At 36.9% G+C, this 22,961-nt stretch overlaps 1 protein-coding gene across 4 annotated transcripts in view; it reads right to left on the reverse strand.

Annotated features, from left to right (window-relative positions):
* Nucleotides 1-22,961, reverse strand: part of PTPRD (protein tyrosine phosphatase receptor type D) — a 434,932-nt gene that overhangs the window by 54,717 nt on the left and 357,254 nt on the right. For all 4 annotated transcript variants that reach the window (XM_081802975.1, XM_081802978.1, XM_081802976.1 and 1 more), the window contains 3 exons: nt 19,031-19,143; nt 11,072-11,113; nt 10,470-10,567 (listed from right to left, as the gene is read on the reverse strand). In XM_081802975.1, coding sequence (XP_081659101.1) covers nt 10,470-10,567; nt 11,072-11,113; nt 19,031-19,143 — 253 coding nt within the window. The remainder of the gene's footprint in view (nt 1-10,469; nt 10,568-11,071; nt 11,114-19,030; nt 19,144-22,961) is intronic.

Genomic DNA, 22,961 nt, shown 5'->3' on the forward strand with positions numbered 1-22,961 from the left:
TGAAAAAAAAAAATAAAATAAAAGGTTCAAGTATAAAAGATAGGGAATTTAACATTGGTAAGGAAAATGTTTGCGATTTTAAAAAAGTGGGCACAAGGATATTTTAAATGTTCAAATAAAAATAAACTTTGAAACTTGAAAATTTGGTTTGGTTGCAATTTGAGTTCTAATAAGTACAGAAGTTCAAAAAGAATAAACGATTATAAACACACAGACACACCCTGGTTTGGGATGTGTTTCTTCTAAGGTGAGCTGCAGTTTCATTGTGTCCTACTAGGTTTGTTTACAAGATGCAGAATGGCAGCCAGCTGGAAAGGGACTTTGCACTTTTATGTCTTACTTGGTGAGGCTGGTTCCTAGCTATGAACCAAAAAAAAAAAATAAAAACAAAAACAAAAAAACAAAACAAAGCAAAACAAACAGTCAAAAAACCCCACCTTCTCAGATTCCCAACTGGCAGGCCCATCTTTACTATAAAAACTGTACCGGGAGTTTAATCAGTAGGTAGTTTTGCGTTAAATCTGAGGCATCTGTATTAAAATGTATTCACTTCTGTACTGTCTAAAGATAATAACACTCTATTTTCTGAGAGAAAATTTCTGAGAATAAGGCTTCACTGCTGATATATCAGGTGGGGATGTCAACTGAGAAAAGCAGCTCTTTTTACAGAAAGACATTCTTTGTTCTGTTTGCTCTTGTTGTTGGTACTAGCAATTGTGATCGCAACAAAGAGCTTCTGTGAGCTGTAGATTTAGTGAGAAACCGATCCAGACACATACTTTGGTTAGTCATCGGCTGCATGCCCAGCAGTGGGCTTGCTACCGTGTGGCCAATAGTACACTGAGAAGGCGTAAACACCTGACCAGGAGAAGCTTATATTCTAACACGGGGAATGATCAGAATAAAAGAAAAGGCAACATAGTACGTGCTAATTACAGTGCATTAAATTAGCAAGTTTTCTTTTTTTTCCTTCTTTTAGTATTGTTTATTTTACTGAATTCAACCAAGTCCTATGGATTTGACCGATGATAGGGATGGGAAGAAGCCAGGGATCCGTTTAGTCTAATACAGACTTTTTTTTTCATATTTTAACTTCTCTGAAACTGTTGTGCATCTTAAAAGTGATGGTATGTATTTGATGAAAGAGCTACTAAGGCTACTAAGCACTCGTATCAGGGACTCTGCTAAGCATTTCATATGTATCAATTTATTTTTAATTACAGAGGAGGTAAGTACGGTGATTACTTCCTTTGCAGAGAAGAAAAAAGTAAAATAGAGAAGTTCAGTTATTCACATAAGGTCACACAGCTTGATCCGGGCCAACCTTAGACAGCCTGACTCCAGTGACTGTACACTATTCACGTTGTTAGCTCACGGAGCAGAGGGCCCTGAATGGCAGTTGAGGGGTTTGGACCCAATCTGAAGCACGTACTTAAGGAAGTGGGTAATGCCTTTCTCCCCCAAGCCCCCAATCCTAGAGTACCAGGAGATTCCACTTTGTAATAATAAACTTAGCCTTTCATTCCCATGAAGGAAGTTGGTTCATTGGGCCCAAAATAAAAAAGGTTGTTATTACTACTTTTTATTTTATGAAGTCATTTTTTTTCTCATTCCATTACACAAACTACTATAATTTGCTCAAAATTAAAAAAAAAAAATACCTCATGTGGCTCCGGTGTCAGTAATATTTAAAAATGAAAGCTTTTCCTTGGTCTATCTACTCTTCAACTTTGCATAAGAAATGAAAACAGATCTTTGTCATCTACTACTTTCTTACTTCAGAAAGTTGCAGTGCATTCAAAGATGGGAAAAAAATTGTGTGTGTGTGTGTGTGTGTGTGTCTGGTTTCTTACTTGTATCTGTGTAATTCTCTAATGCATGTCCATCCTCATGAGTTTATGCATAAATTATAAACTAATTGAAAGCAGAAATGACAAGTGGTTTTGCATATGAATGCTTGGAGGTTTACGAAACATTTAGTAATGAAGGCTTTAGGCCTACATTTAGGCCTCACTCTGGCACACATGGTCAAATATACCAAGAGCCTATTCCTAGGGAAAATAGAAATATTCTTTTTTGTGGTTACTGTTTTGATGACAACTTTGTCCTTTTATAAAGAAATAGGATACCATTGGGAATGAAGAAATGGTCTATGGAGAAAAGAAATGTCATAGGAAGCGTGTGAGGAAAACCACTGGGCTTTCTCAGGGATAGGCATGAAGTATAAATTGATAACCATGACATTTTCATAGAAATTTTTAGTATAAATATTGATCTAATTGAAGACTTAGGTTTCTGGACCCTGTAAATCAGGTCACAGTAAGAAACAAACAGTAAAATATTTAGGTCTTTGGAGCAGGTCGGTTAAGGTACAGTGTCCTTTTAACAATAAGAAGGAAATTTGTGGCCTGGCTCAGACATGTTCTAAGCACATGTGTGAACTTGAGCAAGTCACTCCTTTCTCAACTCTTGTTCTTTACCTCTGAGATGGAAAGGTTCAACCAAATGCTCTCTGGGGTCTATTTCAGCTCTCAGTACTTAAAAAGATGATGTAAGCAACATTTCTTAACATGTCTCTATATATGTCTTGGCACTGTCTTGATATATTTCATTATTCATGAAGGAAATAATGTATCTTTTTCTGTTACCTGTCTCATTAGAGTCTTGTGAAGAGTTTAGCCTTCTAGACAAAGGTGCCACATACTTGCTGTTATTAAAACAGAAGGACAGGACACCGATATCTGGAATGTTTCAGATAAGAAGTTCATTATCATCTGTACAGACAGGAGATATGAGAGTGTTGCCATGAGCACAGGAAGAAAATCTCAGCCCATCTGGATGCTAACTGGTGGAGAACACTTGAGCGCTGAGATAAAAGATAATACACATCCACAGATGGCAGCAACAACGTTGGGACCGGGTTTTGTGGTGAGAACAAAATAGGTCAAAGGTAAGCCTTCTGAGAATCACAGTTTCTCACTCTGCTTCGATCCAACAGAAAGACTGCTCTTCAGACTAGTTTTAATGTATGTGTTTAAGGTAACACTACTAAAAGAGATGTGATGATTAATTTGAAACTAGATGTTGGATAAATATTTATGTCTATTTGTAAGTGGGCTGTTAGGAACTTGGAAGAAAGTATGCAATTGTGACTAATATTTAAAAGGGTGCTATTTTTTTATTTGATTTTTTAAAAGATTTTATTTATTTATTTAAGAGAGAGCGAGTGCATGAATGAGAGAGCACAAGCAGGGGGAGCAGCAGAGGAAGAGGGAAAAGCAGATGTCCTGCTGAGCAGGGAGTCTGATGCAGGGCTCGATCTCAGGACCCCAAGATCATAACCTGAGCTGAAAGCAGACGCTTAAATGTGAGCCACCCAGGTGCCCATAAAAGGAGCTTATTATCTCAACTCAGGTATAAAATCTATAATGTACCTGAAGTACAGTATAGATATTGGGCATTATTTCTATGGGGAATTGCAACTTGAAGACCAAATCGGGTGATGGTTTCACATCTTCTCTGACTTTGTAGCTTTTCTTGCTAGTGACCACCAGGATGCCTCTGTGCTGGGTTCTTGACCAGTGCGGGTGGAGCGAATATAACCAGTCAACAGTGAACCAACTTTTTATAGAAAAGAAGGGACTTACCTATATAACTAAGAGAGCAGGCTGCTTCCATGCCATTCACTCCTCACAATACAAAAGACAGAGGAACCATTGTGCAGAGGTCAGAGCATCTTCACTTCTCACAATGCTATTTGCATGCCTAAGGCATTTGAACATGTAAGAATTGATTTACCCTCCCCTAGTTGTTCCTCCTATTTCAGTTTCTCCTTTTTTCCCATTATATACATCGATGACAGATTAAATTTCGAAGAAACCACCATGCAAATGTGCTCTGTATTCTCATCATACTGTGGAACACTTTTGGCATAGGACTGATTATATTTTATTATAATTTTCCGTTGACATGTCTGTTCAATGAGAGTATACTTAACACTATTAATTTATTAATAAATGCATAAAATCTTTCACTGGTTATGTAAAAATAGTACAACTTTTCAGCTGCCATTATTGAGCCCCTTCTTTTACACACACACACTGCATGTGTGTCCTGACATTCATACTCATATACACACATATTCCCTAATTCTCATAGCAACACATTTTACAGGTGAGCAACTGTTATATTATTGTGCAAGGCCACAGCCATAACAAGTGTTCAAATCAGAATACATATTTGTCTGAGTCCAAAGCCCATATTCATATTTTTTCCACCATTAATCCACCCCGTCCTTGCCAATGGTGAATCTGACAATGAAAGCTCGTTATAATTCTTGGCCCTCTTTGCTTGCCTGACTTCATTTCACTCAACTCTCCACAAGAAACAATTTGCTCCATCATAGCAAGTGTCCTTAGTGCTTCCCCTGACTCTACAAATACTTTATTATACAATCATATCACCAGGGTGTCTTGTTAAAATGCAGATTCTGATTCAGTAGGTTTGGGATAGTGCCTGAAATTCTGCATTTCTACGAGCTCCCAGTGATGCTAATGTTGCTGTTCTGTAGTCCACACTTGGAACATAAAAGTACAGAGCATCCTTGAATGTGCCTTCGATCTTTCCCTCCACAAATGCTCCTCGCTCCTTTTCTTCCTAGTTCCACTACCAGCACCACTGTTTCTTCAATACCATTCCCAGTTCCTCATCTCACTCTGACCCTTACTAAATCCCAACAGCATTCCATTAGTATTTGGGATTAGCAGCTTGGTGTTCTTTTTACTATTTTTGCATGTATATTTGATTTTGCCTGCTAGACTTCCTAGAAGTAAAGGTTTCTTATAATTTCTATTCCTGCCAGAACTTAACGTAGTGCTTTTCTGTCGTGTTTTGGTAGATAATTGTTGGTTCTTCCTCCCAGCTCACTAGCCTCTTTCCATAGTGACTTCCCGCTTCCCAACCCAAGGAAGGAGCAGGATCTATATGGGTGGACTGTTAGCAGCCATGTGCTCATGTGTGTCTCCATAACAAAATGAGTCAACCGGAGTTCAGTTTGTTCTCTGGCATTTGGAATCTGAATGAAAAGAAAAATTTGGTCTCTTTCTTCAGGGGAATGTTCTGTTAATAGAAACATGATCAAAGGCCACATTTTCTATATGTGGGTGGAAGAAACAAAAGAAGTCGGCCTATACAAGGGTAAGAATGAGGTCAGTCCAGATAAAAACACAAAGATGAAAATTTCAAAGAGGATGTCAGGAAATCCAAACAACAGTTCTTGAAGCACACCTATATTGTTAGCCTTTGGATTTATAATACATAATTTATAATAAATAATTTATAGTAAATAAAGCGAACTCCTCCTTTTTCCCCCTTAAACAAACTGTAGGAGCTGTAGTTACTTACAATCAGTCTAATATAAATAGGATTTATGTATCTGGTATTGATAATGATAATGCTGACTGTGATACATGTCAAATGAATCTTATACTTTGGTTTATTTGCCATCTCAGGGGATGATAAAATGAAGACTGGAGGATGATGCTCTGTAATATATTACCCTAAACCAATGATGTTTCTTTTTTTTTTTTTAAAGATTTTATTTATTTATTTGACAGAGAGAGACACAGTGAGAGAGGGAACACAAGCAGGGGGAGTGGGAGAGGGAGAAGCAGACTCCCTGCCGAGCAGGGAGCCCGATGCGGGGCTCGATCCCAGGACCCTGGGATCATGACCAGAGCCGAAGGCAGACGCTTAATGACTGAGCCACTCAGGCGCCCCAACCAATGATGTTTCTTAAATTAAAGTCTTCAGAGCACCTGCATCAAAGTCACCTGGACTGCTCTTTTAAAATGGACATTACCTGGGAGAAAATATTTGCAAATTATATATCTAATGAGTCACTACTCAAAATGTACAAAAAACTCATACAACCCAATAGAAAAACAAAAACAAAAACAAAATTTAAAAAAATCCAAGCCAATTAAAAAATAGGCAGAGGATCTGAATGAACATTTTTCCATAGAAGACATACACATGGCCAACAGGTACATGAAAGGTGCTCAACATCACTAATTATCAGGGAAATGCAAATCAAAGTACAATGAGGTATCACCTCACATCTCTTAGAATGACATTAAAAAGACAAGAAATAAATATTGGCAAGAATGTGGAGAAAAGAGAACTCTTGTGCACTGTTGGTGGGAATGTAAATTGAATAAGAGATATCTGCATCCCCATATCCATTGTGGCATTACTTACAATAGCCAAGACATGGTAACAACTTAAGTGTCCATTGATGTCACATTTGTGACAACATGGATGGATCTTGAAGGCAATATACTAAATGAAATAAGCCAGACAGAGAAAGATAAGTGCTGTATGTTCTCACTTATATGTGGAATCTTAAAAAAACAAACTCACAGAAATAGAGAACAGATTGGTGGCTGCCAGAGGTTGGGGTGGAGTAGGGGATGGGGAAAAAGCGTAAAGGTAGTTAAAAGGTAAAAACTTCCAGTTATAAGATAAATAAGTCCTGGGGACATAACTTGCAACATGATGGAAATAGTTAACAATATTTTATATTTGAAAGTTGCTAAGAAGGTAGATCTTAAAAGTTCCTATAAGAAAAATTTGTAATTCTGTAAGGTGATAGATGTTAACTAAACTAATTGCAGTAACCATTTTTTAATATATACACATATATCAAATAATTACGTTGTATACCCCAAACTAGTATAAAGTTATATGTCAATTACATATCAATAAAACTGGAAAAAATAAATAAAACAGATATTCCTGGTTGTCATGGCTGACCTACTGCATCAGCATTTTTGGTGTTGGGACCAGAAATCTGAATTTTAATTAGGCTTCCAAAAGATTCACAGTCATTAGCTAATTTGTTTGGTAAGACCTATACATACTATTCTGAATCTGTTCAAAGATTCACCAGCTCATGCGATGGCTTTGACAGATACCAAATGTCAGGAGAACTTTATTCCCTGCATTCTAGATGTCATCCTCAAATCCTGGCTCCTTAAATTCTAGTAAAACTTTACAGTCTCATATCAGAAAATGAAACCAGAGCTATTTATAAATATTTTCAAGATGGAGTGCTCTTGCTACTAATTTCTCAGGTTCTTCTTCCAGCTGTCATTAAATCCAATGTCTGAGCCCAGTTTCCTTTACAATAAAGGAAGTTCTCACATGATTTAATAATGCTGGGCAAATCTAAGTCTGCTTCCTCCTATTCTGACCTCAGAATCAGTGTAAGCAGCCTCCATGTCTTTAACCTCTGTTTCCGTCTTAGAGTTAGAGTATCAAATTTAGTTTCATGCCTGTTGAGAGGTCTGAGTAATCATTAATTCACAGTGATTATGCCAAAATAATTAGATGTTTGAAGATAATGTGCCTTGTCTTCCATTTTCTTCACCTAAAACTAGTAAAAAAAATCTATTCAAATTTATATGGAAGATAACAAGTAAAATACAATTTTTTTTTTCAAAGTGTTGGTCTGTGGCCCAAAATATTATATAGAGGTCTTTATCTTATTATCACAGATGAATAAAACATTTAAATATCTCCTTCATGGCTGTTAAGGCACAGTAGAGTCAATTCATGCCCAGGGAGCTTTAATCACAGACCATCGTCATGATAAATGGTGAAAAGTCAGTGTGGGCTATCATGTCAATGGCTACTGGGGGAGTTTTTAATGGGAACATTGGCAGCATGCAGTTCATAACTACTTTTAAGGAACACTTCTGATTTAAAGGCTAAATGAGTATCATTACAGTATCTTTACATGTAGTATTTCTAGAGAAATTCCATTTTAAAAGGAGGCTGGTTATTGTAGTCAATGTATATAACAGATTTCTTTCTTTTTTTTTTTTTTTAAAGATTTTATTTATTTGACAGAGAGAGATAGCAAGAGCAGGAACACAAGCAGGGGGAGTGGGAGAGGGAGAAGCAGGCTTCCTGCTGAGCAGGGAGCCCGATGTGGGACTCGATCCCGGGACCCCGGGACCATGACCTGAGCCGAAGGCAGACGCTTAACGACTGAGCCACCCAGGCGCCCTATATAACAGATTTCTTGAGTGATGCAAATATTGTCAATGGTTTAAAGTTATATTGGTAGTGAGTGAATTACTGACTTTTAGGTTGAGCTATCAATTTTTAATTTTTTGTGACCCATTATATCATTCAAAATCAAGCATTAAAGTGGGGCCATGAAGGAAATATATCACATAACAAGAGAATAAGAAGAATCATGATAACAGTAAAGAGCAGGTTGGAAAGGTAAAAGATTTCTAAGAGTTTTTTATGTTGCTCCAGGTAGCACATATCATCTGCCTTGTTTTCTTTTTTTTAAAAACTCAATTTGCAGCCTCAAGCCCCAAACTAGAACCTACAGAAACTGTTTTAAAAAATACTACATAATTTAAAAATAGCCATTATGGCCAAGTAGAACAGGGAAGGAATAAGAAGGAGACCATTTGAGAAAATAACACAATTCACAATCCAGTGTGAGTTTCCTAAAATTAAAAGTGTTCCTCTGAATGCTGGGAAGAGAATAAAAAAAATATATAGTTTAGCCAATCAGAAAAATAAAGTCCCTTTGTGTCTTACTGAATATTTGACAAAGATGCTGGATATTCAAATTGAATAAAAAAGGCTACCTGGATTTTTTTTTTTTTAAAGATTTTATTTATTTATTTGAGAGAGAGAGAGAGAGAGCATATGAGAGGGGGGGAGGGTCAGAGGGAGAAGCAGACTCCCTGCTGAGCAGGGAGCCTGATACGGGACTCGATCCCGGGACTCCAGGATCATGACCTGAGCCGAAGGCAGTCGCTTAACCAACTGAGCCACCCAGGCGCCCAAAGCCTGCCTGGATCTTAAGGGTGGAGGTCCATCGGGCTACAGATATGTTTTGCTTCGCACACTAATTTAAAATAATGAAAAAGTGACAATTTGAAGACTTCAGAAAGTCCATGCAAATATCCAGATAGCCACAGGCCCCACTACTCCAGATTTTCTTACATGGACCTTCTTCACATACTTGAAACCCATAGAGCCACTTGAGGTTGGGGATCCTCTTAGAGATTCTCACTGAAAGGGTAGAATGTTAGAACTGAGGGTGCCTGATGCCTCAGTCGATTACGCATCTGACTCTTGGTTTTGGCTCAGGCCATGATTTCGTGGATCCTCAGATGGAGTCCTGCAATGGGCTCTACGCTCAGCAGGGAGTCTACTTGAAGATTCTCTCCCTCTGTCCCTTCCCCTATTTGTGCACGTCCTCGCGCACGTGCAATCTCTCTCTCTCTGAAATAAATAAATAATCTTAAAAAAAAAGAATCCTTTAAGCATGTTAGAACTGGTAGGGAACTGAGAGACCATCTAATCCAACGGCCTCATTTCAAGTTGATACAACAGGCACTTGGTTGTGAGGAGCATTACGTGTTGTATGTAAGTGATGAATCACTAAATTCTACACCTGAAACTAATAATACGTTGTATGTTAACTAACCAGAATTTAAATAAAAACTTAAGAAAAAAAAAAGTTGATACAACAGAAACCAAAAGGGTAACAGGGATGTGTTTTAAGACTTTCCCATTAAGTAAATCAATAGAAACTCTTTATGGAAGTATTTGGACTGATCAGTACCCAACAATCTTTTGTTGTTTGGCACAACAAGACTCTAGTTTTACCTTTTAATCTTATGCTAAGTCAAATTTGACCTAAAAGAATAATGATGGTTTAGTTATCAATTCATGAGTTGGTTTTAGAATGAGTCCCTATTGCTGGGGAATATCAGAAATACCCAATTTTAAAACTTTCTACTTGATAAATACCACAATGTCCAAATACACACAAATATACAAAGACTTTTCATTCACTTTCATCAAGAATTCACACAGAACTTATAAGGATTCTGGAATTTTAAGATACTATTCAGTTCACCATTGCTTCAAAAATAGGCAACTTTTCAGGAACATATTACTATCTTAATATTAATTCTGGCATTATTTTAAGACTGAAAGCTAAAATCATGCTCATATACGTTGTGTACATAATTAAAGGGTTTTAGGGTCAAGGAAAACTAAGTATACAGAGAAATCGACTTATTCCCTGTCAACTCTCTTTTTCAGGGAAGCTTCTGGCCATGAATTAGTGTATTTAGCACCCATCTGGTATACAAGGAAGTTTATCAATTCAATATATTCTATGAACTAAAAACCAGAAAAGAAAAATCAACCTCATTAAGTAACATTGAATATCAGATATTCAACACATCTTAAAACTGCAACTACTATATTGATTTTACAGACACTTTTAAGTTGCCTATTTACTACCAAATTCTATATCTGATTCATAGTCATGTTTTAAAGAAAAAACACCAGTGAAGTTAGTTTTTAAGAACAGAAGACAGGGACAACTCTTAAAATTACTTGCAAGTATAAATGCACTGAAATACCTCATATTCCTGGGAAAACTTCAAGTTGTCATTTGCTTTCAACCTTTCAATGTGATCTGCAAGTTCCAAGATAGGAATTGGAGGATGGCTAGCCATACCTATTAAAAGGAAAGAAGAAACACATTTGAAAACAAATGCAAAACAATGGTGACTATTCCAAAATATAGAGAATACTATAGTTAGAAATGGCCTGAAAATATGTGAGTAGTAAAGATGTTTAATGTGAGCAAGCAGGCAGATAGTTTGGTTACTCAAAGCAGGACATGCTCTGGAAGGATGAATTTTGTAGCCAAATGAAAAGTCACCAAGCATAATCCCCAAACTAACACTCCTAGTGTAAAAGAAAGCGTTATTGTGCTATGAATCAATATGGTTAGAGCGGAGAAAACTGACAGTCAGGCTTGATGTCAACTTCTGCTTTGAGTAATGACTGTTATGTCATTTCAAACTCCTTCTCCTGCACTGTGTGAAATGGAAATTGTGTGGAATTAAATGGTGTAAAGTGAACTAAGAAAACAGACACTGAGAAAGACCTAAAAGGGAAAGAGTAGTAGCTTGATAGGAAACATAAAGTGACTTATGCATAATCAAGGGAAACTAACTTGAAGAATGAAGGTTACCAGGGTAACCGGAATCATCTGAACCTGCAAAGGAAATGATGATGTAAATAAAATAAAATAGAACGAATTTGTTAAAAAAATGAAATGGATAGTCTGATATACTTTTTTTAAAGGACTGATAAAAATGTTGCACATTTTTACAGGATTCACTAGACATTGTGACTTGATTAAGATCGCTTTAATATTTCACAAACCTGGAGGTGACTGACATTCACATGCAAACATGGACACAAAGAATGACATGCACCACAGTTCATAGACGATAATCACTGATGACAAAATCAGACACCAAACTGAGTTTCAAAAATGTTTCCACTAGTAGCAGATTGTAGAGGTTGGGGTTGTGGCCTTCACCTGGACATTTATAAATGGCCACACTAACAGTTTTGTGGTATTTGCCCCAGGTCCCCATTTTTCAACCCCAGCAAACCTACAATCTACTTCAGGTGTAAACATCTTTGTCCACAAATGGGAAATGAATGCAGGAGAGTGAGCAGATGGTGAATGGACAAGGAGGGAAAGGGGATGGAAAAAGAAAGAAAGCAGTGACAGGGACAGCACATCTTAGTTCAGTCTGCCAGCTGAAGTGATATGTTTCACAGATTCTGTTAAAAATAATCCACCACTAATTTTGGTGATTCCTGTGTCTTTCCAATGTTTTTTCACTTTTCATGTGATTTACATTTCATTTCTTTGTGATTAAATTTTTAAGAATACCATGAGAGAGCATCGCTGACTCATGTCTTATGGGTACAAATTCCAGCTGGCTAGAAAAACTTGAACTAGCATGCCCCCAGGGAAGCTTCTGGAGCTGAAAAAGAATGGGGGAGGAGCTCAAACTGGAAGCCAAGTTGACATTCTGCTGTCCTGGGACTCTTTGGAAGGTATTAGGCTATGGAACGGTGACCATAAGTCAACAAGACATGTGATTATTTTATGGGCGTTTTAGAAATTGTGCCATTTATTGAAAGCCACCTAGTAAGTTCCATTATCTCAAATGTCAAATTATCAATGGTTCTGGTAAGTTAAGTAAAAAACTATTTTGCTTCTTCCAGACAATCCTTTTAGTACACTGTTATAATAAGTGGTGTTTTAGTGTTTATAGCTTCCAGTCAACTAAAATCTTAATGGAAGATCCCATAAAAATGAGTTGGCTTAGAAATAGAAACTCTTTGTTGCAGATATAATTATGTATTTGAACCAAAATGTTGGAGCCCATTTCTGGAACTTTTCCATAAAGGTGGTAGAATTGAACTAATTTATATTCTGTGGGAGGGAATAGGTGGGTGACAGTGGTCTAATAGTTAAAGTGATCTTATCCAGATGAGGCACCCCCAATGACAAGAATGGAAATGCAAAGGCACAAGAGACTCTAGGCTTATCTGGAAATGGAAATGGACTGATGTAGACATCCATTACAGTGCTTTAACAGAGAAAATAAAGAGACAAAGATGTTTAGACCTTTTCGAGCGAATCGTGGGAGAGAGTTATTATCATATATGGACTGAGTGGTGGTTTGGCTAGAGAGGGAGGACACAGAGCCAATCAGGGAGGCGTAGGGGACTGAATTACTGCTCAAAGCTGCAAAAAGTAAAGCCAGTTGGAGATGGGAAAAGTATTAGTATAACAGCAGTAGAAGACCATAATAATCAACCAAAGATGTGATCAACATATTTACTTTGGAAGCTAATTATACAGAAATCCAAGTAAACCTATACTGACTTATCTTCTAAATCAGTATGTATATATCATATGCAAAGATAGCACAGCATTCAAGAATCATTGTTTAAGACACATCAATATGTATCATGTTCCATCACAATTCTAGGACAAGTAAAAATGGCAGAATGGATGTTTCATGGAAAGAGGAGGAGAATATGTGGGATTCTGATGGTACAAGAGAAGGAATCCTAGACTAGAATATGGATAAGTGTTCTTCTGGTTTTGCCATCTACTAATAGGGACAAATCACCTGCTATCAAGAACCTCAATTTTTTATCTGTAAAATAAAACTGCAGAGCCAGGTAACTTCTGGAGTCACTTCCTTCTTTATAACTCTCACTTCTACCTCCTGTAGACAGGATGTCTAAACATATGGAACAACAGAGAAGGGTCTCTTGGGCACAGTTCTCATGTAAGTGAGATAGCTGATACTGCTATTTCTGATATGATAACTTTTTACCAGTTTGTTACTGTTTTTCACAGCCCATCAATCACCTACCATCCATGTATGCTTTAGGGCAAAACATATTAAGGTCATCCTCAGAATGAAAACGAGGCTTTCATTCTGTTCTGCTAATCAAGTTTTACAAGTTTCAGACTTGTAAAACTTGATTAGCAGTTAATAAGTCATAAGTAACAACATAAAGTTGTAACATCTGATTATCAATTTTTAAATTTATTTTCTTAAAAGGTGGAAGCACAAATCCTGGAGTTTTTTGTTGTTTTTGTTTGAAGGTTTTTTTGTGGGTTTTTTTTGGGGGGGGTGCAGAGAGAGGGATGTGAGAAAGAGGTACAAATACTAGAAGAAACAATTTCACAGGAGAAAAAAAAAAGAACTTTTCTGATGGAAACTGACAAGGCAACCAAAAGGCTGCAGAGAGGAAGAATTTCATAGGCACAGAGAAAGGTACTGACTGGCTTACTACATGATGCTATTAGTTACATGTTCCCTTACACCTTTGTACTAGAAAGAAAGCTTATTTCTCTGAGATGCTGAAGTTCTAAATTTGCTTTTTTGGGAAAAAGTAGATATATGAACACATATCAGTAGCTTCTTTGGTTTTCTTATATATCATCATCTTTTGATGATATTATATTTATTTTAGTCTTCTGTCCAATGCTGGAGGCCAGGGCTCAGAGGGGCTGCCACACTGTAAGTAAAGGCTTTTTACAATATTTCAAAAAAAATCTGTAATTGGCAATCTCTATCAAAATGGTAAATGTGCCTACCCTAGGACCTTGTACTTGCATTTCCAGGTGTCTAATATTTCGAGGTAGCAACAAAGATGTGAAAAGATGTGTGCTCTCTGTACCGCTTACTGCAGTATTATTTGCAAGAGTGAAACATGGAAAATAGCTTCCATTAATACGTAATGAGTCAATACATTTTGTGTCATCTGTAGAAGAGAATAGCATCAATACCACTGGCTGCTAAGAAGGAGATAAAACCTAATACACTAACTTGGAAAAAGGTCTATGTTTATGTAGTTAAATGTTAAAACAGGAAATTTTATGTATATCACCTGTCTGTCTATAGACCTGCTATACATTTTTATTAATTAAAGAATTGTATATACATGTGAAAAAATCTGGAAGCATATCATGGGGCTGTATATGGTAACTATTCCTGAGGGGGAAATTTGGAGTAGTTATAGGGAATCTTTTACTTATATTTTAAATATGCCTCCCCTCAAAAAGAAGAAAAATAAGAAGTGGGGGGATAAAGAGTAATTTCTATTTTCTAAATGTGCTTTTTTCACCTTTTCCAATTTATGAAAATTTTCAAACATACAAAATATTTACTATAATGAACACCTGTGTAGCCACAACCTATGTACAATTGTTAACAAGATTATTTTCTACTTTACACAATTCCTCCAATAAATGTGTGTTGCTTTTGTAATTAACAAGAATTATTTGAGGTACAGGTTATAAGAAGACTTGGAAACATTTTTTTACACACAAAAAGAACTTTCCTCCCAACCTAGGCTAATGGACACAGTTCACTTTGGTTTAACATGTAACTCATCTATCAACTCATCTTAGTGCACACCCAGCTACTGCTGTCCACAAAGATGTATGAGGATTAATAGAGGTTTATTTTAAAACCATCTTTTTTTAAAGATTTTATTTATTTTATTTCATTGACAGAGAGAGACAGAGAGACAGCGTGAGAGGGAACACAAGCAGGCGGGGGGTGGGAGAGGGAGAAGCAGGCTTCCGGCCGGGCAGGGAGCCCGATGCGGGACTCGATCCCGGGACTCTGGTATCATGACCTGAGCCGAAGGCAGTTGCTTAACCAACTGAGCCACGCAGGCTCCCCTAAAACCATCTTTTAATAAGTGGGTATTTCCCCTTCCTCTGTAGAGCTTACAGACTTGTAAAACTTGATTAGCAGTTAATAAGTCTATCAAATTCTTCGACAACATCTCTTTCCTTTTCTCATTTTATTCAGTTTTCCATTTGAAGTCATAAGTCTAACTTTAGCTAAATGATACCTTCTTATACACTTAGGACTCTAATTTTGCAGGTCATGGGTGATACAAACAATGGTATTTGAATTGCATGTTTCATACTAGTTCTTACTGACCCAGTGTAACAATAAATGATGACTAATTATTGCCAACTATCTATTTTTTAATAGATTGTGTAGTTTAGGTTCTAAATATAAATGAGTTGAATACTGTCAACTCTAACAGACAGTATTCCGGCTAATAAGCATATTCATGGGAAACACCTACAAACAGAGTACTACCCGCTCTCCTGAGGGTGTTAGCCTTCCTCGCCCTGTTCAGATGCTTGAATATAGCGTTTCACCAATACAGTGACTAGACTGTCATCCAAAATTTGGAGAGTGTGCTAAAGCAATGTTTTTCTTTTTCTCACAACCTTGCAAAGATGGTTCTACTGAAAACAACAGATTTCTCTGCCTTTACTTGGTGCCTTAGTGGAGAGACAGTGGACAGGAATCTGATGTTTCCTTTTCCTGAACTGGTGATAGGTGTGTCTGTAGTATTGCAGTGAAGGGCATATTTCTTTGAAGTATTTAAACTTTCAGGATACTGTATTTATATGGACTTTGGAATGTATTTTCAATACCTTTGGAGTAGGGGTAGAATTGAGGGAAAATCATCTGCCTCCTTATATTCTAGGCTCTTCAACAAGAAATACTTAAAAAGTAAATAGTTTTTCCATTCCCAAGATATTTTTTTAAAACAAAAGTATAATTTATAGAATTAGTGAACTAAATGATGTGCTTCCTTTACCTTCTGAAATACCTTCCATTTCAAATGGAAGTCTTTGTTTGGTATTTTATCTTTCTCAACAGATCCATCGGAAGTGGAAGTGAACTTGCTTTCATGAACAAGTTCAGGTGGCTAGGGGCTGATACATGAATCACAGGTTTTTTATTTCATTGAAAGTCATTGGTTTGGAGTGAAGGTGTGGGTGATTAATTCCCTACTTATGCATACCATTAATAAGAATGGTCAAAATTTATGTTTGTGGATAAACAATTTTACTTCCAAAGGTATGATGTATATAAAAGCACATTTCAGACAGTGAGAGGGTTTAAAATCCAAAAATTAAGGAGCATCATATCATTTGCTGTGCAACACCTAGTAAAGGGATCATTTTATTGCATCAGGCAGGAAAGCCATTGATTATTTGTGAACAAGAGGAGAGGAAAAAGTACAAAAATGTTATCTGGTTAACAACGCTACCTATTATCCTATTGGCAAGTAATTAAGGCGATTTGTAGCCATTGCTTAGAATCTGTACTGGCTGAAGCAAATGGTCACATTATTATGAATTTCACATTAATAGCTGAGTCTATATTCTTTGTCAACTGGTGAAATTTTCAGGACAGCAGACCTGGGAGCTTGGGAGGTAAATAGACTGTTTCAATAAATCAAGCTCAAGTAGATTGCTTACCTGAGCTAAAAGGCACAACACAGTGCTTCCTCAGTGAGCAGATGTGCTAGGACCTTAGGACAATATCTCCTGTTCTATTTTCTTCCTCTATTAAACCCCTTTCTCCCTCTTTATTGATTTTGCCCACTTTATTTCATTACCCATTTGATGTAATAAGTCTAACCTTCATTAAATGATACCTCCTATAAACTTAGGCCCCCATTTCAGTTTTGTAAATCTATTGATGAGATAAGCAATGTCCCTTCAACTGCAACATTCATTCTCCTTTCCATCGACTTCTGTGAAATTTAACAAGCTCTCTCCATAAATGGATCTCATATTCCCACATACACTGGGAAAATTAGATTCTTTATAAACTTTTTTTTATTAGACCATATTTGCAAAATTGCCCATAAAAGCGAGAAGTACTTAATAAATGGAGGTCTCTTGGTTGAAGTCATTTCTATTCCCTTCCTTGTTTGTAGTTGCCAGCACTCTGCTAATAATCCTTTCTACACAGTTCCCATTCATGCTTCCTATTTATGCCTGGAAACATACTCTGTTGGTGCTGGAATAGATGAGGGAGAGCACTCTTACTGCTCTTTTTCTTCTGGGGCTATCTTTGACTTTCCATTCACCCTATGCTATGCTTCTGTCTCTACTAGAAGACCAAGGTTGTTTCCAATACAGATCACACCTCACATAAAAGCCAGAAGCGTCAGGGCAGAGCAGCAAAATAACAGTCATTCTCTATTTCCACAATGTGCTGCTTTTGTAAAGAAATCCTATAACACATCATCTATGTGGCTTTTAGGTCCTCTATACATTGGTTTGGCCAAATTGAAAAGTGCATGAATTCCTGGGTCCATTATTATGAAGTTGCCTATAGCCTAAAGAAGTAGTACACTACTATTTCAGAAAGTGAACTGAGAAGGTTTACTACAGAAACTCAAATCATATCCAGTTGCCTTAATGGGATAGCTAGATAAAGACTCAACAGGGAGCATCTACGAGACTACAACAATCCCAGAAGACTGCATAGGTTTGTTTAATCATCATCACACGTGCATAGTCCACATTTATCAGTCTTTAAAAAAAATACATACAGGAGATTTTTGGCTACATGAACATTTTCTTCTACCTTTATGCTGTTGGAGGTATATCTTTGCTTTTAAAAAAAACCTGATTTTTAAAAAGTCTAACCTCCTTTGAGATAGAACTTTAAAAATGACCCACATTTATGATGATGATTTGTATAGCCACTTTGAAAATGCCAGATGCTTCTTTCAACTGAATTGTTACTAGTTACTATGATACGTCTACATGTAAAAGAGAAAATATGCCAAACACAATACGTTGTATTCAAGTCAAAGTAATTCACTGCAAATGCGTAGTTTAATAAATTTGTAGTGTATCCTACTGTGAGTTAGGAAGTCCATTTGACACATTTGCCAACAATTTGGTGAACAATAACATAACCAAATTTTAATCAGACTTTAGATCAGTTCTTTACTTTCTTAATTATCCTTAGGTATTATGACAGTGCCACTCAGTTTTATGTTTTTCTATCTCTTTACTACTTATGATTTTCCACTCATTTGGTATAAATAAAATTTACTTGAAAGAAAGCAAAATAAAGTTAGCCTCGAATTAATAATACTGTACAAAATGCCCCTTAGCAGGAATGACATGTTTGCTCTGTTGAAGCACTTAATGTTCTTTAAGAAACAAGTATATTTTTCTTAACCTCAATCACTTTATGTGCCTCCCCACAAGAAACCTAAATTGGCCAGTTATATGAAGTATAGGTAATTTTTTAAAAGAAACTAATTTTTGCCTCACTTTGTTTCTTTCCCTCTTACCCCACCTTTCTTCAGTGAAACATAGACGCAAATTAATAGGAAAATACAAAATAAATCTATTCTTTCCCCATGGAATGAATGATGCAACACCCATCCACCCATTCATTCACTTTATGAGAAACTGTATTCTTGCCAGATAGATGTCATTAAAAATAATAAACTGTGTTAAACCCCCCAAATGGTAGATATTCTTGCAAGACTATAGTTTTTCCAAAATTTGAAGATGAATTACATGTTTTCTCTTGTCTACTCCACCTCAGATTTGCAAAAAGAACTTTCCTTTCAAGACTTATGTATGGTGAATCTCAATAATATTACAATTAAAATCACGATAAACAAAATTGTTCTAGATAAAGAGATGTATTTATCTCTCAGAACAATATCAGTTGGCCAAAAAACTTTCAGCAAATACTGTATTATGGACAAGCTGAGTCCTGCCTCTTACCTGGTGTTTGAAAATTAAGGCGCCTCAGTTCTACTGGGTCTGTTGGATGGTGTGAAGGGACCTCCTTACTGTTGGGTATGCTGCTCTTTCTAGAGTCAGACTCTGCCCTCTTCCTATAGGGAGAAAAGAAAAATGTAAGAATAAAATAAAAAAGCAATAAAAACACTTAAAAAGCAAAGAGTCACGCAGCCCCCTCTCCCTCCCAACTTTCTATTTTAAACCATTTGACAGACCAGCTTTGTGACCTTGTTCAGGTTGCTTTTCCTCTCTTGGCCTAGACTGTTTCCTCAAGTCTAAAACTTTTATTTAAGTGAATGATCTCAAAGTTTGTCTAGAATTAAATTCTTCATTACCTCTACCTTTAGGCTTTAAGGGGGGTGTTGGAGAGAGAAACTTGAGTCCCTGTTCAGCAAACCTCCTTTATCCACTGGTTCAATTTGTGAGGAACAGGACAGAGTACCACTAACAGTCAATGCTAATAGAGTTCCAATAGCCATGAATGTGGTTACCACAGAGAAAACCTCTGAAACTACTGAGCCTCAAGCTGAAGAGCTAAATCCATACTCCCTTTTTCCTCTTTCCAAGATTATATGACTGATGGCTACAAAGAGGCCTGCATTGGATATTCCCATTAGGCAGACAAATACAGTTTGTTCTAAGATTCCAAGTTAGCCTAACACCCGGAAGGAGAATTAGCACAATGCAAGACCAACATCTCCTTTCTCTTTCAAATTAAAAAAAAAATAGTGTTGGCTGTTTGTAGTGTTAAGCTGTGATTAATATTTCATTAATGAAAGTCAACCACAGAAAGACCAGAGAAAAAGTAATTTCACCTACTGTGTCTCACTTTTCCAATGATTATTCATGGCATAGGAACCATTAATAGTGCCTTGTTATAAGTAATTCTTCACACAATTCATTTCATCTTTGTTTTAATTACTATCTACAACTTTTATTAAATACCTTTGTTTAGGGTGTGATAATGTAGTATTAACAAGTGTCTATGCAAGAAAGGTCAGGGTTTTCTTTTTTTTTTTAATAAGATTTCTTATTCATTTTTTTCAAACCCCTCAAACACAGAGTGCTACCTATATTCTTTAAGGTTAAATTAGGTCAAAAACTGAAGAAATGGAGGACTTTTCAAGCAGTGCTTTATTCTGTATTTATTATTCGAATACTGATTCCAACAATCTCCGGGCTGCAGTCATAATCCTAGCATCTCACCCTTGTTCAAAACAAAGACACTCTTCTTTGGGGAAAAGGGCACAGCGGTGTTGAGGAACACTCCCTTCTCTTTCTGATATGACTGTCGCACAGCTCATTAGTGTTGCTGTGGCAATGGGCTCTCATTCAGTGCCACCCAGGTCGTTCCATGGTTAGCCAGAGGGCTCCTGTTAAATAGCCTTTCTTTCCATCTCTGCTCATCTGGATAAAATAAAACTAACCAGGGGATGAAGGGAAGATTGATGCAGAGGGAAAGCACACTTGATTTGCTCAAGTGCAATGCCTTCGGCAAAACGGCATTGATGGAATACATTTTCTTGGGTGAGTCCTGTTAGACAACTTCCTCTCTCAGAACCTTGCATTAACCTGTCTCAGGATTTCCCGTTTCTACCTAAACTTGTCAGGTATAGCCTGAGGACAGAATGTACTGCCAAGCTATACTACCAATCGGAGTGAGCAGTGAATCTGAGGCGTGCCAAAAGTACTGACCCTTCCAGTTGTATGGAGTGGAAAATGAGAACAGACAGAAAATCAGAGCTGAGGGCTGGCAAGAAAGATAGGAGAAGAAAGGGAAAGAGTATGTGAAAGAAGGATATGGTGACCAGTTTCAGAGTAGAAAATGTCCCTGTCTTTAGGCTGTGGGTATTTCCCTCAAAGAGATTCATTTTACCACCAAAGATACAGAATCTAAACAGGCTAATGAAATGCCACCAACTGCTAGTCAGTCAGTCCCACGTGTAACAAACATATGCTTGGTTATTCTCACTTCAGGGAACCCCAGGGGCCCTTCTTAGGTTTGTGTGTTTGTTTTTCCCCATACGAGTCAGCACAGATACATTTCTTTACTGATGTGCCAGACCTAATGATTCAAACCTGGATTTTTATCCCTTCTCAAAGTGTCTCCACTGTCATTCTTGCAGGATTATGGAACCAGATGGAGAAATTTCTGGGCAAGGAAACTAGGTCACTCCTGCAGGTATTGTGGGGCATAATCCTTATCTTCTTTTTCACTGAGGCCAGGCTGAGTGATGCTGAGACAAAGGGACAGAAAAGAATACTCTCTAAAGAAATTTAGTCTGTTTCTCTGGTGCTAGGAAAGGTGAACATCACACCTTGTTGCCCAGAGGAATCTCAAAACCCAGAGCTTGGGACTAAAATTGCAGTTTATAATTGTGATAAAGTTGGGAGGGGGTGTTTCCCTGACATTTAACAACTAACTTCTTCCTCACTTTATCTGTTCAAAGAAATGACCTCCAAAATCTCAGATTCTAAAAATCCTAACCATCTCAGAAAACCAGCTGTTTCAATTTTGTTTTGCTTAGTTTAGTTCTGGTGATCATAACATGGATAATTCTGGCTGCCCACACTTTTGTCACATTATTTTTAAACATAAATGTGCTAAAATGGTTGTTTTCCAACAGAAAAGATTTCTAAGAAATGTTTGCAGAATGAAGAGTTTGGTCATCATTGGTAATAATGGTAAAGAGCTTCAAAAATAGAATTTACTGCCATAGTGTATTAAGTGGCATATGATGGTTTAAATCAGGGCCAACATGAATGGACGTAGTCACACGTTTTTCCTAAGTTTTCAGAGGTCTCATTATTCTCATTTTCAGTGAGGAAAAAAGCAAAGAATAGTAACTCCAAAATGATTTGAATTTTGCCTTGCTATTTTATTTTTTCTATTAAGATTATAAAGTCCTATTGTAAGTGTTATTTCCTGCAGAGAGAAATATCTGCCACATGTAGGAGTTATATGGGTGAAAAGGAAATGCAAGGTTACATGACATTTCAGATATGGTGGAAACTGCTAGTAGTATAAAAATGTGTGGTAGTTTGGAATGTGGATCATGTATAACAAAAATGCTACTCTGTGGTCTAAGGGGCTTTTTATTTTCATTTATTCTCACCTGGCTCTCACCTAGGGATAAAGTGGGAGGGAATCTACTTATTGAGAACAAAGATATTCAGACATATGGGCCAAGCCTTTTGGAAGACAGATACATTTATCTGAAATCCCTACTATTAATATTCAAAGAAGTCAGTTCAAACACTTCATGATTTTTTTTTAAGATTTTATTTATTTATTTGACAAAGAGACAGCGAGAGAGGGAACACAAGCAGGGGGAGTGGGAGAGGGAGAAGCAGGTTTCCCGCCAAGCAGGGAGCCCTATGCGGGACTCTATCCCAGGACCCTGGGATCATGACCTGAGCCAAAGGCAGACGCTTAACGACTGAGCCACCCAGGTGCCCCAACACTTTATGATTCTGATGCCTTTAAGAATGCAACCCCACTCTGCCACTACTGGTGTGTATCTTCTTGGGGAAGTCAACTATAATACTTATCAATTTCTTCATGTACAAAAGAGAAGAAGAAGGTTAGGAGATGATGTCTAGGTTAAATGTTGTGATTCTTAGAAGTTGAATTGTTTTTTTTTTAATTTATATATTTTATAAAGAATAAAGTTATTGAAGGAAATTTCTAGTCCTTTCATGTATACATTAGATGTATGCATTTGTAAAGTTACCCACATATGACTTAGATAATTCCAAAGCATAATACATAAACTATCATTTAATTAAGAAAATTATAAACTCATTTTTAGTATTTTGAATATGCAATAAATGTTTAATTAGTGATTCTGAAAAAAAAGAGAGCCAACTCTCTCATCTTAATGGAACCAGAAGGCAGTGATAATGTTATAAA

This window comes from Leptonychotes weddellii, chromosome 14, assembly GCF_054177405.1.
Source record: "Leptonychotes weddellii isolate Sample4059 chromosome 14, ASM5417740v2, whole genome shotgun sequence".
NCBI classification, from domain to species: domain Eukaryota; kingdom Metazoa; phylum Chordata; class Mammalia; order Carnivora; family Phocidae; genus Leptonychotes; species Leptonychotes weddellii.